The following is an 18,518-nucleotide window of genomic DNA, read 5'->3' on the forward strand; positions in this document are numbered from 1 at the left end:
GACCAGAACATAAAAAGGCTTTACAGGCCTACATCTCTAACGAACATGCATGTAAAATATTTAAACAAAACATTACTTAACCAAATCCAACAGTATATGAAAAGAATAATATGTTGTAACTATGTTGGATTCCTTTCAAGAATGCAAGCTTTAATATTTGAAAAATCAATATAATTCAAACTAATAACGTTAAAGAGAAAATTCATATTATCATTTCAATTGGTGAGTTTTATCAAATGCTTTTCATGCAATAGCCAGTTCTAATTAAAACTGTTAGCAAACTAGAAATGGAAAGAAACTTCTTTAATCTGATAAATCAACAAAAATTTACAGCAAATATCACACTTAATGGCAAAATGTCGAAGGCTTTTCCTTGAAGCATCCCCAGACTCAATGAATACTAACATACAAATGCTTTGCCAATGTAATTTTAATCTTGTCACATCTCCACAAATACATTGCATTATCCCCAATTTATACATTAGAAACTGAGACTTAGAGGTTCAGTTACTTGGCCATGGTTGAAAAACACATAAATGACTTTATAAATGTGAACTCTACGCCATTACTGCCTCTTTCAATACCAATTACTCAGTTCCTTCCATATTATCTATGATATCTACACCATCAACCATTTCTGCCCATTTTACTTTTAAATGGTGCCCCAGATGGGTCCAATTCTACCTTCCCATTGCTCCACTCCCATGCTGTTGCCACAACACTATCACAAACTACCCCAGCACAACCTCCCTACTCCACTTTTATTTAACTGTTTTCTTTGTTTTTACTTTTTTACTTTGAAATAACTTAAAATTTTCAATAACTTCCAAGAAGAGAACATACTGGTTATCCAGAGTCATCAATTGTAAGCATTTGCCACACTATACCTTTCTCCAGTGGAGGCGTGGATCAGTGGTGGCCTGCTGCAGGGTTGGGGATACTGAGTCTAGCAATATATGCATGGGACCTTTTGAAAGAAGTCGCCATTATCTTCATTACCTCCACCATAGTTTGGCCCCAGGGAAAGGCTGTATATTGTCACTTATACTCAGAGTACATCATGAGAAACACTGGGCTGGATGAAGCACACACTGGAATCAAGACTGCTGGGATAAATATCAATACTCTCAGATATGCAGGTGACACCAACCTTATGGCAGAAAGTGAAGAAGAATTACAGAGCCTCTTGATGAAAGTGAAAGAGGAGAGTGAAAAAGTTGGCTTAAAGCTCGACACTCAGAAAACTAATGATATGGATAAAACTGAAGCCTATTATATAGAGTGAAGTAAGCCAGAAAGATAAACACCAATACAGTATACTAACGCATATATTTGGAATTTAGAAAGATGGTAATGATAACCCTATATGCAAGACAGAAAAAGAGACACAGATATATAGAACAGACTTCTGGACTCTATGGGAGAAGGCGAGGGTGGGATGATCTGAGAGAATAGATCCGAAACATGTATATTATCAAGTGTGAAACAGATCGCCAGTCCAGGTTGGATGCATGAGACAAGTGCTCAGGGCTGGTGCACTGGGAAGACCCAGAGGGATGGGATGGGGAGGGAGGTGGGAGCGGGGTTCAGGATGGGGAACACATGTAAATCCATGGCTGATTCATGTCAATGTATGGCAAAAACCACTACAATATTGTAAAGTAATTAGCCTCCAACTAATAAAAATAAATGGAAAAAAAAAAAAAAAAACTAAGATCATGGTATCCAGTCCAATCACTTCATGGCAAATAGATGGGGAAACAGTGGAAACAGTGACAGACTTTATTTTTTGGGGCTCCAAAATCACTGTAGAGGGTGACTGCAGCCATGAAATTAAAAGACATGCTCCTTGGCAGGAAAGTTACAACCAACCTAGACAGCATATTAAAAAGCAGAGACATTACTCTGCCAACAAAGGTCTCTAGTCAAGACTATGGTTTTTCCAGTAGTCATGTATCGATGTGAGAGTTGGACTATAAAGAAAGCTGAGTGCCGAAGAACTGATGCTTTTGAACTGTGGTGTTGGAAAAGACTCTTGAGAGTCCCCTGGACTGCAAAACCCAACCAGTCCATCTTAAAGGAGATCAGTCCTGAGTGTTCATTGGAAGGACTGATGTTGAAGCTGCAACTCCAATACTTTGACCACCTGATGCAAAGAACTGACTCATTTGAAAAGATCCTGATGTTGGGAAAGACTGAAGGTGGGAAAAGAAGGAGACGACAGAAGACAAGATGGTTGCATGGCATCACAGGCTCAATGGACATGAATTTGGGTAAACTCTGGGAGTTGGTTGGACAGGGAGGCCTGGCATGCTGCAGTCCATGGAGTCACAAAGAGTCGGACACGACTGAGCAACTGAACTGAACTGACCTCTATATCTATAAATATTTCATTGCATGCTTCATAAAGAGCAATATCATACTCTTATATTACTACTTATTGGGCTTCCCAGGTGGCGCTAGTGGTAAAGAATCTGCCTACTAATGCAGGAGATGCGGGTTTGATCCCTGGGTCAGGAAGATCCCTTGGAGTAGGAAATGGCAGCCCACTCCAGCACTCTTGCCTGGAAAATCCCATGGACAGAGGAGCCTGGTGGGCTAGAGCCCATGGGGTTGCAAAGAGTCAGACATGACTGAGCACATGCATACACACACACATTACAACTTGCACAGAATTATCAAAATGAAGAAATATATCATTGATAAAATGCTATTATCTAATATAGAGTCCATATTCAAAATCCACCAATTGTCCCAATAACGTCCTTTATAGGTATTTTCACAGTATAGGATCCAATCTAGTATCATATTCACATTTAGTTGTCATATCTCTTTATTCTCCTTTAATCTGGAATATTTCCCACACTGTCTTTATTTTTCATGACATTGACATTTTTGAAGAAAAAAAGACCAGTTATTTTGTAGAATGTTTCTCGGTTTGAGTTTGTCTAATGTTTTCTCATGAATATACTAGGTTTATGGGGTTTTGGCAAGAACAGCACATAATCAGTTTTGTGTCCTTTCTAATGTATCACAGCAGGGAACACATAATTTTTTATGTTGTGATGTTAAGTTTGATCAATTGGCTAAAGTGGTGATTGCCAGGTTCTCCGGTATAGTACAATGCCCTTTAAATTGCTCTCCTGGTTTCTGATTTTACTTCCCCAGTTAGAGATCTGCCTGCATTAAAATCTCTGTATTCCTACTCTACACCCCATCTTGCCGTCTTCTTAGAAAGGCTATCTTGAGTTGTCCCATCTAATCAGGTTTCCTCTGTTTTCATATATCAAAGAATTTTGTGTTTCCTTCCTGTTACTTCTCATTATTTTCAATTATTTTATTTGTGCAATTAATATCACATAGTCTATCTACTCCCGTGCATGTGTGCTAAGTCACTTCCGTCATGTCCAACTCTTTGTGACCCTATGGACTGTAGCCCACCAGGCTCTTCTGTCCATGGGATTCTCCAGGCAAGAATACTGGAATGGGTTGCTATGCCCTCTTCCAGGGGCTCTTCCTGACCCAGGGATCAAACTCACCTCTTTTATGTCTCCTCTATCTTCTCCTACTGGATTATAAATTCCATAAGAACAAGATTCTTGTTCTATTTAGTTCATTCCTTCATCCCCTGCTCTCTACATAATGCCTGGCATATAAGCAACCAAAAAATAGCGGTTGAGTAATTGAAAAGTTTTAAGGCTGTTCAAAACCAGATCAAATTTTACCCTTTAACTAAAGAACTGGCATTTTAAGATTAGCATGGTATAGGAGAAAGATTCTAGAGTCATGCAGATGCAGGTTCCTATTTGATAAGAATAATTGTGTGTGACCTTACATTTTCATCAAAGTGAAATTGGTCATACAGTCAGTTACTTCACTGATTGTGAGGATTAAATTCTTGTTAAGAAACTATACTTATGCTTAGTGTGTAAATGAAGCTGCAGGGAAGACAGGGTTAATCTTCTGGGATTAAGAGATATCCAATCTTTACAAGAAGCACTCTAACATCAAACTGCTTAGGTTGCTGTGTGTCCACAAGTACAGGTGAACTGATTAACTCCCAAAGGAAGTCAAGTCTTTTATAGTAACTCTTCCCACTTTCACACTCAGCTCTTTTTTATAATTTTTAAATAATGTTTTTACACTCAGTTTTACTCTGTACCAAGCCCTGTGGAAAGCTAATGGACAGGAAAGCAATGGAAAGGAACGGACAGGATTCTATCTCACTTCTAAGAAGCACTCCCATAATGAAAGTCAGTTTTTCCCAACTGGTAAGTATATGTTCATTGATTGTACTTTCTCTGTAAACTCCGTCACTCCATTATATCCCTTATCTTAGGCAGTTTTGTATTTGTTATATATTTATGTGCCTGAGCTTAGCTCCTCCTAGATTTTTTCAGAATATTAGTAATCATAATAAACAATATTGTTAGCAGCAAACATTACTATATTTCATTCAATCTAAGATGCCATTGACTTTGACACACCAATATTTTACATACCACAAAGAAAACAGAAGTGCCGCCAAGTAAATAATGGTACATCACTGATAGGTAAGATTTGTCCTGATTTCAGAAATACTAAAATATGAGGAGAAGATGTGTTTCTTAAAACTAAAGAAACGTGGTCCATATCAAGCACTGTTTTGAGCACTGTATTTTTATTAAATTATTTAAGCTGCATAACGGCCCTCTGAGGGAGGTATACTTTCCTACCTCTTGATCAGTTCTCTCTGATCTTCAGTTCAGTTCAGTCGCTCAGTCGTGATGGACTCTCTGCAACCCCATGGATTGCAGCACGCCAGGCCTCTCTATCCATCACCAACACCTGGAGTTTACCCAAACTCATGTCCATTGAGTCGGTGATGCCATCCAACCATCTCATCCTCTGTCGTCCCCTTCTCCTCCTGCCCTCAATCTTTCCCAGCAGCAGGGTCTTTTCAAATGAGTCAGCTCTTCGCATCAGGTGGCCAAAGTATTGGAGTTTCAGCTTCAACATCAGTCCTTCCAGTGAACACCCAGGACTGATCTCCTTTATCTTCTAAATATCTCTCTACTCTACTCACTTTTCTTCATCCCCTCTGAAACCGCCATGGAGTGAGACCCAATGCTATTTCTCTATCACTGAATTCTCCCTCCATATCTACTTTTGACTTCCTTGAAAGCTAATTCATTCTCTGCTGTCAGAATTACCTTAGGAAAGGCAAATTTTATCATGTCTTTCCTTGTTTAAACCTTGGAAAATGTCAGTTTTCATTCCAATCCCAAAGAGGAGCAATGCCAAAAAATATTCATACTACCATACATTTGAGCTCATTTCACATGCTAGCAAGGTTATGCTCAAAATCCTTCATGCTAGGTTTCAGCAATACATGAACTGAGAACTTTCAGATGTACAAGCTGGGTTTAGAAAAGGCAGAGGAACCAGAGATCAAATTGTCAAGATTCATGGGATCACAGAGAAAGTCAGGGAGTTCCAGAAAAACACCTACTTCTGCTTCACTGAATATGCTAAAGCCTTTGATGGTACAGATCACAACAAACTGTGGAAAATTCTTAAGGAGATGGGAGTACCAGGTCACTTTACCTGTTTCCTGCCAAACCTGAATGTGAGTCAAGAAGCAACAGTTAGAACCAGACATGGAACAACAGACTCGTTCAAAATTGGGAAAGGTCTACAACGATGCTATATATTGTCACCCTGCTTATTTAACTTATATGCAGAATACATCATGCAAAATGCTGGGCTAGATGAATTATGAGCTAGAATGAAGATTGCCAGGAGAAATATCAACAACCTCAGATATGCAGATGATACCACTCTAATGGCAGAAAGTGAAGAGAAACTAAAGAATCTCTTGAGGAGGATGAAAGAAGAGAGTGAAAAACCTGACTTGAAGCTCAACATTCAAAAAACTAAGATCATAGCATCTGGTCCCATCATTTCATGGTAAATAAAAGGGGAAAAAGTGGAAGCAGTGACAGACTTTATTTTCTTGGGCTCCAAATCACTGTAGATGGTGACTGCAGCCATGAAATTAAAAGATGCTTGCTCCTTGGAAGGAAAGCTATGATAAACCTAGACAGCAAAGACTTTGCTAACAAAGGTCCTTCTAGTCAAAGCTATGGTTTTTCCAGTAGTCATGTATGGATGTAAGAGTTGGACCATAAAGAAGGCTGAACACTGAGGAACTGATGCCTTCAAATTGTGGTGCTGGAGGAGACTCTTGAAAGTCACTTAGATAGCAAGGAGATCAAGCCAGACAATCCTAAAGGAAACCAACCCTGAACAGTTTTTGGAAGGACTGATGCTGAAGCTGAAGCTGCAAAACTTTGGCCATGTTATGCGAAGAACTGACTCATTGGAAAAGACCCTGATGCCGGGAAAGATAGAAGGCAGGAGGAGAAGGCAGAGACAGAGGACAAAATGGTTGGATGGCATCACCAACTCAATGGACATGAGTTTGAGCCATCCCCGGGAGATAGTGAAGGAAAGGGAGGCCTGGCACGCTGCAGTCCATGGGGTCACAGTCAGCACAATGTAGCAACTGACGAACAACAACAAGTATTCTAAGAGTTCACTAACTCATATACCCTTCCAACTCAGAACTCAGACTAAAAAACATGCACCTTGCCGACTGTGGTGTCCTGCCTCTCATTCAAAAAGCTACTCTCAGTAGAGGTCCCTGGGGCTGCAGGCAGACAGATGAAGGATTGGAAGATTTGGAGTCTGTCCCCAAGATGCAGGACTTACAAACAAGAATATGCAATGCACACTGTTTGGCCAACCTCCCTGTATCTAAAAATGGGAAATCTGGAGACTGGACGCAAAAACAGAGGAAGGTTATCTTTATATTCATCAATTTCAGTTTCCAGCTGCCACTCAGCAAATAACTAGCAGCATTGTAGCATGGTTATGGCCCAGGATCCCCAAATGCCTCTGAGACTATACCACTTATTGATATATCTGAAGAGGCATTCAGAAAGGAGAGGGAAATCACTCCACAGTAGAGAGGAGACTGAGTTCTAATACTATTTACTTTTTTCTGTTGGGGCATTAATGCAGCTAAAATGCCACTTGTGACAATGAGATACTTTTTGCAAACACATGGCATAGATACACCCACTCCAGAAGAGCAAGACAGTTTCTTTCTCAAAACAGAAAAATGGATTGAAAAGCAGTGGTCACTGACGTTTTTGGCACCAGGGCTTGGTTTCATGCAAGACAATTTTTTTCATGGAGGGGAGTAGGATTACTCAAGCAGAAAGCACATTACACATTATATTTATTATGTCCCCACTGATCTGATAGAAGGCGGAGCTCAGGCTATAATTAGAGAGACAGGGGAGAGAGAAGGGTGTGGCTGTAAATGCAGGGGGAGAAGCTTAGCTTTCCCCTGGCTGCTCACCTCCTGCTGTGCAGCGCGGTGCCTACCTTGCCAGGAATAGGTGCCTGTCCATAGCCTGGAGGCTGGGGACCCCTGAAGAAACGAATCAGGGCAAAACAATACAGATGGCTTTACGGAAGGTGGTCTTCGGGTGCTGCTCCAAGTTGAGTGCCTTCTTCTGGTTGGACGCCATGCAGTCCTCATACATGATGGCGCCGCCCTTCTCCTCCCACCAGCGGCACGAGAAGTCCATTTTGGAGTGTTCACGTAAAAAGGGCAGCCAGGACAGCACCACAACCTGCCCGCTTGCGTCTGCAGCAGGTTCGGCACCACCTCCTCAAGGCCAGCCACCTAGATGGATTCGTTGTTGGCCACGCTGGGCAGGACGTTCGTTGCGGGGGAGGCGTTGGGGGTGGGAGGAGGGACTTAAAGCAGCGGTTACTCCCATGCAAGCTTGGCTGCCACCTGCCGGCTGACTGCAAAATCAGCAGACGTGACCACGGAGGTACGCTGATGGGGGTGCAGTTGGCCCCTGCAGAGGTGGCTGTTGTACAGGGATGGTGAGCAGGGCTATAGGATATTGACAAGCAGACTAGCGTTGGGGACGTTGGAGACACAGAGAGGCCCTGCTGGATCCTCTGTCCCTGAATGGGCACGGATGCCTGGGGAGCCAGCAAGGACTCGCTGTGGCCCACCCTGGAATGTTGTTTCTTGTGGGTTTGCTGTCACCTTTCTGACGAGAGGGTGCCCTATGGACCTAACTACAAGGACGTCTGTGCCCACAGTGGACCCAGGGGTCTTGGGTTGTCACGACCACAGCATCTGAATCAAAGAGGTCTGAAGCAATGGCTTGCCAGAAAGAATGATCTGGGTGCCCTGTACAAGTAGGGGAGGGGTAGTCAGGGAACTCTCAGTGGAGCCTCTGGGATTCTGGTTTCCTTTTTTTCCCCCATATTTGTAAACATTTTATTTTAATTAATTTATTTATTTTAATTGAAGGCTAATTACAATATTGTGGTGGTTTTTGCCATACATCAACATGAATCAGGCACAGGTGCACTTGTGTTCCCCCATCCTGAAACCCCCCTCCCACCTCCCTCCCCATCCCATCCCTCAGGGTTGTCCCAGTGCAATGTCCCTGATTGCCCTGTCTCATGCATGAAACCTAGACTGGCGATCTATTTCACATACGATAATAAACATGTTTCAATGCTATTCTCTCAAATCATGCCACCCTCGCCTTCTCCCACAGAGTCCAAAAGTCTGTTCTTTATATCTGTGTCTCTTTTGCTGTCTTACATATAGGGTCATTGTTACCGTCTTTCTAAATTCCATATATATGCGTTAATATACTGTATTGGTGTTTCTCTTTCTGACTTACTTCACTCTGTGTGATAGGCTCCAGGTTCATCCAGCTCATTAGAGCTGACTCAAATGTGTTCTTTTTAATAGCTGAGTAATATTCCATTGTGTATATGTACCACAACTTCCTTATCCATTTGTCTGCCGATGGATATCTAGGTTGCTTCCATGTCCTAACTATTTTAAACAGTGCTGCAATGAACATTGGAGTACATGTGTCTCTTTCAATTCTGGCTTCCTCAGTGTGTATGCCCAGCAGTGGGATCGCTGGGCAGTATGGCAGTTCTATTTCCAGTATTTTAAGGAATCTCCACACTGTTCTCCATAGTGGCTATACCAGTCTGCATTCTCACCAACAGTGTAAGAGGGTTCCCTTTTCTCCACACCCTCTCCAGCCTTTATTGTTTGTAGAGTTTTTAATGGCAGGCATTCTGACTGGACAGCATGAAATGGTACCTCACTGTGGTTTTGAATTGCATTTCTCTGATAATGAGTGATGTTGAGCATCTTTTCGTGTGTTTATTAGCCATCTGCATGTGTTCTTTGCAGAAATATCTGTTTGGTTCTTGGTTTCCTTTTATATTTTACTCTGCTATAACTTTTTCAATAAAATGAGTTTTGCTTCTTCTAATCTTAACTCTTGTTTTAATCACTTAATCATTCATTTTTGCTCTGTAGGACTGCTTTTCATGAAGGTCTCATGGTCTGTTTCAAGGCATTCTGCATCAGCCTCTTCACCCTCAGGCTCACAGGCTACTAGTCCAGATAGCATGATCACATCAAGCAAAGGGGTTCTTCTCTTGGATTTAACGGCATTGTGTGTGGTTCACATGTTCATGGGCACATCACCCACCTGCTCTTCATCTCTGCCCAGGGCGATCACCTCTGGGCCCTCAGCAACATTTGGGCTGGCCCTGATCCCAGCTCAGGCGTCACTCCCATGTCTCCATCAGTTTAAATCTGAAGCCAATACTCTCCTCTCCCTTTTATTTTCTTGTTCTCCATATTGCCCTCTGCTGGGTGCCATTCAAGTGTTTGTTTCTGACTCCATGTTGGGCGTTTTCAGTTATTCTGAACTCTTTGCAACCCTGGGATAAATCCCACTTGATCATGGTGTATGATCCTTTAATGTATTGTTAATTTAATTACATACATTTATATTGTATTATGGACCTCCCAGGTTTGTGCAGTGGTAAAGAATCTGCCTGCCAATGCAGGAGACACTTCAATCCCTGGGTCAGGAAGATCCTCTGGAGGCGGAAATGGCAACCTACTCCAGTATTCTTGCCTGGAAAGTCCCACAGACAGAGGAGGCTGGCGGGCTACAGTCCATGGGGTCACAAAAGAGTTGGACACGACTGCAGCGACTGAGTGTATATTCTATTATGGCAAAGGTGAAAATACCACCTTTGCCACAACAGCAACCAGAAAAATTTACTCCAAAAATAAATCGGTACAAAACAAGTCTGTTTCAGAATTAAAGAAAAGTACAGAAAAAGAAGACTTCACATGAATTTTAAACCCTATTTTGAAATATAAAAGAAATAAATCCATCATTGGCCACATAGCCCCAGTCTGTCACCCCCTCCCACCAGGGAGCATTACTGAGACATCTGGGTCCTGGACCACACCCAGATTTGCCGGTTTCATTAACTGGTGTCCATTCTTGAATTTTACGTGTCCAGCTGAGCATCCAACTCCTCTATAGAAAATTGCTGCTTTGAATTCCCGACAATGCATCTGCCTCTACCCCAGGTCTGACTCTGTAGTGGATCCATTTCTTCTACTTTAACCTTTGTGTTTTACTGCTTTCACTACAAGTTAATCACTAAAAGGATATTGCCTGTAGCTTAAAGTATACATAATGGCTCATCTCCAACAACTCTGCCTCCCGTGCCTGAGTGTTAAGTTAAAATACCTTTGTTTAAGCTCACAGGAAATATCCTGACAAGGCACACTGGTGAATGACTACAAAAAAGGAGAAATGAACACATCCTCTCTGGAGTCTAGCTGGAACTAAGAAATATTTGCAACAACTCATCATCTTTCCTACTTTACCACTTCACCTCTCCCTCTTTGATTTATTAAAAAAAAAAAAAAAAGCACCCAAGCCCCCACAGGATGGTTCTTTGGGATACTAGTCAACCATCTTCCTGGTCTGCTGGCTTTTGAAATAAGGTAGCTCTTCCTTCCCCTAACAGCTCTTCTCTCAATTTATTGTCTTGTGTGATGGTGACCAGTAAGAGCTTGGATTCAGCAACACCGGTGCCACTACTGCCACTGAAACCTCTCAAAGCACAGTTTCTAGTTATCCATCTAATTTACACTCTGCACATATCTGTGCTTCATGCCAATCTGTGAGGCAACAAGCTGAATGTTCCTGGGGCAGCCATCCAACGGGACACCACTGTACAGTTTCATAGCTTTTAGTGGATCTGCATTCCACTCAGAGGGCACTTCAGCTATTCGGAAACTGTAACCGATGGGTGGTATGGCACAGCTGCCTTCTTGAGAATTCCAAATTCAGCAAAGGGTTTTTGAGTATTAGCAGTAGGACACTCCAAAATCTGGTGGTGTCAAATGTCCACATTTGCTGGTGTTAAATGTCCCGATTTGACACCAGCAATTCACCAGCATGCACACCAGCACCACCTTCAAACCTCTGTCCAAAAGGTCATGTTGCCATTTGTCAGGAAATTGTTTTGGCCTGCTATAGGGCACTGGCCGGTTCCTACTGCCACCACCTGCTGGGCACAGGTGATGCCCAGCTGGATTGTGGATGGATCCACCACCTAGGTTCACTTTTAGAGTAGCTTACACTCCACCACACCAGGGCTAATGCCCAGGAGATGCCAATGGACCCCCTCGGGTCACTCCAGATGCAACAGTGCACAGCCAGTGATGCCAGGCAGATTCTGCTGGGTCCGCCTTTGTTCACTCCAGACATGGATATGATGCTCGGTGGATCCCAATGGGTCCCCGTCTTGTTTCACTCTAGAGATGGCCACTCTAGCCCTGCTGCCAGGGCTGCTCATTTGGCTGCTCTGGAAGCACCCAGGGTATGGCCCTCACCACAGCAGCCTCACCAGGTCTGGTTCAGCTAAATGATGTTACCTAGACATCTGTCAGGGCCAACATGGAATTGGCGTCAGCTGGAGCCTATAATTCCGTGAGCTCTGATGTGTCACTTCTGATGTTCTTTGGGTTTTTTACAGTGCAGTCTCCTCCCGTGGCTGCTAGATATGCTCCTAGCCAGTTGTGAGTGTGGGGTGGGTCAGCAAGTCTGCCCTCAATGTGAAAGGTGCTCAGTCGTGTCCAACTCTTTGCAACCCCATGGACTATACAGTCCATGGAATTCTCCAGGCCAGAATACTAGAGTGGCTAGCCTTTCCCTTCTCCAGGGGATCTTCCCAACCCAGGTATCCTGCATGGCAGGTGGATTCTTTGCCAGCTGAGCCACAAGGGAAGCTCAAGAATACTGGAGTGGGTAACCTATCCCTTCTCCAAGGGATCTTCCCAACCCAGGAATCAAGCCGGGGTCTCCTGCATTTCAGGCAGATTTTTTACCAACTGCCCTCAATAGACACAGAGAAAGCTTTTGATAAAATTCAACATCCATTTATGATAAGAACTCTCCAGAAAGCCAGCAAAGAAGGAACATACCTCAACATAATAAAGTCCATATATGACCAACCAGCAAACATCATATACAATGGTGAAAAACTGAAGGCGTTTCCTCTAAGATCAGGAACAAGACAAGGATTGTCATTCTCCCAGCATGAACCTGGTGACTGACTTTTTTCACATTCCTAGTCTGTCTTCCACCTAGCTTCACAAAAATCTCTCCTGCTGAGGCAACCATTGCTGCCCACCTGTCCTACAGAAATTTCTTTACTATCAGTCTGGGGCCCCAGTTTTAGGCAAGTACAATGTTCCTGCCTTCACAGTCAAAAATATCTGCTTGCCTCACCCAACCTGAGTGGATCCATGCCTCCATTGCTTCACAACTGAAAGTGATACCCATATACTGATATATGAATGTTAGAATCTATGATTACAGATTAAGGATGGAAAACTAATCAGTGAGAACTCTTTATAACCATGGTCTCAAACAGTGAGTAGTTATTTTTTTGGGGGGGAAAATTAGTAGACATCTAAATGGAAATAAATTTGAGCAAACTCCAGGAGATAGTGAAGGGAAGATAGGGACACCTGGAATGCTGCAGTCCATGAGGTCACAAAAACTCAGCCACGATGTGGTGACTGAACAACAAGCCATCTAAAAATTCCAAGGGATCATCATATCAAGTTAGCAATGTAGGTTCACATGGGAAAAACATCCTGTCTAAGCTTTAAACATAAAATATAGCAATGACAGCTAAATCACAAAACATACTTTTAAAATAAAAACATAGCCATAATTGCTTAAAATAGTAAATAAAAGAAAAAGAGGAACATGATCATAGAGCTGAAACAAAAAAAAAGAAACTTAGCAACAGAGGAGACTAAAGTCACTTACCTACTAGAAACACACAGAGGCATCCAGGAGTTCAACTCCTATGGGGGTAACATAAACCAATAGTATTGAATGTATGGCAGTATAGTCAAGTTAGGTCATGACAGGAAATCATGAGGTGAGGAAGGCATTTCCTGTCTATGCATAGTGACTTTTAATATGCTATGATGACTGTAGCAGCTCAGCTTGGCAACTAGGGTATTGCCAAAGTGGTAGGAAGTAGTAGAAATAGCAATCAAACCAAGACTTGCATCACACCACCCACTGGCTCGAAAATTAGACCTTTGATATCTTCATGGAACAATAGGTCAATCTGCCAACATAAGAACTGGTCCTGAACTGGGGACTGAGCAAATAAAACATAATCCAGCAAGAATTAAAAGGAATAAGAAAAGCAGACAGAATAACTATGATTTTCCCTATTTATGGTAAACTTGTAACAAGTTAAAATTCTAACACTACAAAAGCAATCTCGAAAAAACAGTAAAGAAATTCAACAAATATGAGGTTATAGTCTCAGAGAAATAATGTAATTTGAAAAAGGACTTGAAAATAAATGCCTAGCATCCACAAAGAACTGAAGGATTAAGGTTATGAAAAGCAAGAAAAACAGTTTATTAAAAAGTTGTGAATCAAAAATGGTAGACATTAAAAAAAAATAGAAATCTTGTAAATCAAGACTGTAAACTCTGAAATAAAAGCTCAAAAGACAGCATAAGCTCTCGACTGGGTATGGCCAAAGAAAAAATTTGAGAAACAGACTCAGAATGAAACACCGAGAGACAAAAGAAATTGATACAATAAAAGGGAAGTCAAAAGACCTAGAGAACAGACTTAGAAACTCCAGCCAAGACTAATGGCATGATTCCGGAGGTAGAAAGTGTTGAGTATAGAATAATGATGATTGCAAATAAATAAGTAAATAAATAAAATCTTATACAAATTTAAACCATTGTATAATAGTGGTGGCACAAGAAAGCCACTAGCATGCATACTAAACTAAAAGAGTTTACCACCTACTGACTTTGAAAGGAAAAAAAAAAATAACCATTAAGAAATAACTATACAGAAATACACAAGAACTTATAAACTATAATATTTTTTTAAATACTAAGAGTTCTTCCAATTAAAATAGCCAAACATAAGCATTTGCTCTTGCTTTGTTCTGAGGCCTTAACAGTGGGAGTAAAAGGATTAATTTTAATTCACAAACCAACAAAGACAAAGATACAGGGAGATATGACAAAAAAAACAACATTTCACAAGACACCTTCAACCTTATGTGCTATCCAGAATATAAGAAATTAGATTTGTATCTTCCAAGGAAGATGGTGACTGCAGCCATGAAATTAAAAGATACTTGCTCCTCGGAAGAAAAGCTTTGATCAACCTAGACAGCATATTAAAAAGCAGAGACATTATTTTACCAACAAAGGTCCATCTAGTCAAAGCTATGGGTTTTCCAGTAGTCATGTGTGGATGTGAGAGTTGGACTATAAAGAAAGCTGAGCGCTGAAGAATTGATGCTTTTGAACTGTGGTGTTGGAGAATACTCTTGAAAATCCCTTGGACTGCAAGGAGATCCAACCAGTCAATCCTAAAGGAGATTAGTCCTGGGTGTTCATTGGAAGGACTGATGTTGAAACTGAAACTCCAATACTTTGGCCACCTGATGCAAAGAGCTGATTCATTGGAAAAGAGCCTGATGCTGGGAAAGATTGAAGGCAAGAGGAGAAGGGGATGACAAAGGATGAGATGGTTGGATAGCATCACTGACATGATGGACATGAGTTTGAGTAGGTTCTGGGAGTTGGTGATGGACAGGGAAGCCTGGCGTGCTGCAGTCCATGGGGTCGCAAAGAGTCAGACACGACTGAGCAACTGAACTGAACTGAACTGAAGGAAGACATTTAGAATATCAATTTCTGTTGAATCTTCTCAGTAGAAGAGAAAAGACAGAAAAATTTGACATCATAATTCTCAACAAAACAACCTCAGCAGATACTAAACCTCCTCACTTAGCATTCCCCAGTCAGTTTTCAAATAGAAGGAAACAATCAAGGAACAGAAGACCCATGAAGAAAGCCTCTGACATAAAATATAAACAACAAAACAAATATTTTTAAACATTAATTTCAACCAAGAAGGGCCTATAGTATAGCACAGGAAACTCTGCTCTGTTATGTGGCAGGCTTGATGGGAGGGGAATTTGGGAGAGAATGAGTACATATTATGCATGGCTGAAACCCTTTGCTTCACACCTGAAACTGCCACAATACTGTTAATCAACTACATCTCAATACAAAATAAAAAGCTGTTTTAAATGAAAATAAGTTTCAAGAGAAAAGACTCTAAAGATAAAAGGCACAAAAATTATGTCATTAATATCACTGGATAGAGCAGATAAGATTTTGCATTCAGGAAAAAGAAAGAACAAGTATCTGTAAGAAAAGAAAATTCAAAGAATAGACTTAAAAAACATTAGAAATTAAAATCATGATAGAGGAAATAAAACACTCAGTAGAGGGACTGGTTGATAATGTTGAAGATATCTTCTGAAATACAGACATTAGACAAGAAGATAGAAGACAAAAAAATGTTAAGAAATTATAAAAACCAGCTTTGAAAAGCCAACATTTAAATTGTAGCAGGGAAGGAGAGACAGAGATAGAGATGGGGGAGGGGGTGGCAAGAAGTACTTCACCAATACAATAATTCAAAAAGAAAATCTCAGAATGGAAGAGCAAATGGAGTCCTCAGCACAGTCGATGAAAATAGATCCACAAGAAGACACAGCATCATCAGAACACTAGAGATGAAAGAATATGAGAAAGAGATACAAAGTATACATGTTCAGCAATCAGCATGGATTCATACTTCTTAACAGCGATTTTGGAAGCTACAAGAGAGTAGAACAACCTTCTGAGGGAAATAAATTATTCCAGGATGACAGTTGTGAACAAAGCCAAGTGAGAAACCAGTTAGACTGTAGTAGGACAGAAAAGTCAAGGAGCAATTTAAAGACGATAATAAAAATAAAGTAGTGGTGCTAGTGGTAAAGAACCCACCTGCCAATGCAGGAGACATAAGAGATGTGGGTTCGACTCCTGGGTGGGGAAGATCCCCTAAAGAAGGGCATGGCAACCCACTCCAGTATTCTTGCCTGGAGAATCCCATTGACAGAAGAGTCTGGCAGGCTACTATCCATAGGGTCACTAAGAGTTGGACACAACTGAAGTGACTTAGCATACCCACATCATATATGTCTGAATTACTGAGAAGAAATGTAGACAACTGACAGTGTGAACTTGGATTGGTGGTGATAACACGGCAAATAAGCATATTTTTAAATTATAATAATTCCAAGGAAAACAAAACAAAAATGTGTGCATCCTGTGACTGTGTTAGGTTACATAGCAAAGTGGGATTAAGGTAGCAGATGGAATTAAGGTTGCTAATTAGCTGTCTTTAAAATAGGTAGATTATCCGGGTGGGTCCAATATAATCACAAGGGTTCTTAAAAGTAGAAGCAGGAGGCAGAAGAGTCAGGGTCAGAGTAATACAATGTAAAAAAGACATTGCTGATTTTAAGAGGAAGGAAGGGGCCATGAACCAAGGAATGTAGTGGCCTTCAGAAGCTGGAAAATGCAAGGAAATTAATACTCTCCCAGACTCTCCAGAATGGAACACAGCCTTGCAAACACCTTGATTTTAGCCCAGGAAAATTTCCAGAATTGTAAGAAGATAAATTTGTGTTGTTTTGACCCATTAAGTATTTGGTAATTTATAATTCAGCAATAGAAAACTAACACTCGGGGCTTCCCTGGTGGCCCAGACAGTAAAGAATCTACTTGCTATGCAGGATACTTGGGTTCGATTCCTCGGTTGGGAATATCCCCTGGAGAAGGAAATGGTAGCACACTCTAGTATTCTTACCTGGGAAACCCCATGGACAGAGGAGCCTGGTGGGTTACAGTCCATGGGGTTGCAAAGAGTTGTATACAACTGAGTGACTACCAATTTCACTTTTCACCATATCAACAAACTTTAAATGATTACTTCAATCAATACAGAAAAGCCATTTGAAAAAATCCAGCATATATTCATCATAAAATCCATTAGCAAACTATTGATCTCAAATTTATAAATGGCATGTAAGAAAAATCTAAAACTGACTTCACAGCCATGGTAAATGGCTGAATATTTCCCCCAATAAAATCAGGAGCAAGGCAAGGAGATCTGCTCTGACTGCTTCAATTCAACATTCTACTAGAGGTCCTATCCAGTTCAAATACAGCAAAAAACAAAACAAAATAAGAAAATGTATACAAATTAGAAAAAGAGGAAATAAAACTGTCATTATTCCTAGATAACATAATCGTCTACATAGAAAATCCCAAAATTCTTAAAAAAAAAAAAAAGCTACTAGAATAATTGAGTCTTTTAAGGTCACATGATACAAAGTCAATATATAAAAATGAACTATATTTATGTATACTAACAATAAATGTTGAAAAATTGTCAGGGAGGAGTTCAAGATGGCAGAGTAGAAGAACATAGAGTTCCCCTCCCCCACAAGTACATCAAAAATACATCTAAATCTGGAACAGTTCTCACAGAATACCAACTGAAAGTGGGCAGAAGATCTCATGCAACTAAAGCTGCAAGAAAGAACCTCACATAACCAGGCAGGACTAAAGGAGAAAAAAAAAAGGAAATGAAGAAAATGAAGATGAGACCTGCACCCCTAAGAAAAAGCCAAGAATGAGGAAAGAGATTAGCTCACCTTGGGAACCTCCTTCACTGGCTGGTAGATTACCCACGTATAGGGAGGTGCAGGGGCCTGGAATTTGCCTAAAGGAATGTGCATGGGCTGACTTGCTGCCAAGCAGGATGAGGGACTAGTACTGATACCAGGAGGTAAAGAAAGAGAAAAGGGAATAAAAAATGTATTTGAAGAAATTATGGCTGCAAACTTCCCAAACCTAAAAAGGAAACAGATATCCAGGAATAGGAAGTACAAAGGCTCCCCAACAAGATGAACCCAAACAGACCCACCCTGAGATTTATCAAAATTAAAGTGGCAAGAATATACAATGGAGAAAAGACAATCTCTTTAACAAGTGGTGCTGGGAAAACTGGTCAACCACTTGTAAAAGAATGAAACTAGAACACTTTCTAACACCATACACAAAAATAAAGTCAAAATGGATTAAAGATCTAAATGTAAGACCAGAAACTATTAAACTCCTA

The 18,518-nt window shown here is 41.0% G+C and overlaps 1 protein-coding gene and 1 pseudogene across 3 annotated transcripts in view; both read right to left on the bottom strand.

Moving 5' to 3' along the window:
* Nucleotides 1-18,518, bottom strand: part of GABRA3 (gamma-aminobutyric acid type A receptor subunit alpha3) — a 228,850-nt gene that overhangs the window by 187,276 nt on the left and 23,056 nt on the right. Inside the window, exon 1 of one of the 3 annotated variants that reach the window (XM_043897577.1) lies at nt 7,435-7,762. The exons of 1 other annotated variant lie outside the window; for it this stretch is intronic. In XM_043897577.1, coding sequence (XP_043753512.1) covers nt 7,435-7,591 — 157 coding nt within the window. In that variant the 5' untranslated portion in view covers nt 7,592-7,762. Of the gene's footprint in view, nt 1-7,408; nt 7,763-18,518 lie in introns of those variants that run through there. One more of the 3 variants, XM_043897579.1, reaches the window with a different exon arrangement.
* Nucleotides 10,891-11,784, bottom strand: LOC122690357 (annotated as a pseudogene).

The sequence above is a fragment of the Cervus elaphus genome, chromosome X (genome assembly GCF_910594005.1).
Source record: "Cervus elaphus chromosome X, mCerEla1.1, whole genome shotgun sequence".
Taxonomy (NCBI): Eukaryota; Metazoa; Chordata; class Mammalia; order Artiodactyla; family Cervidae; genus Cervus; species Cervus elaphus.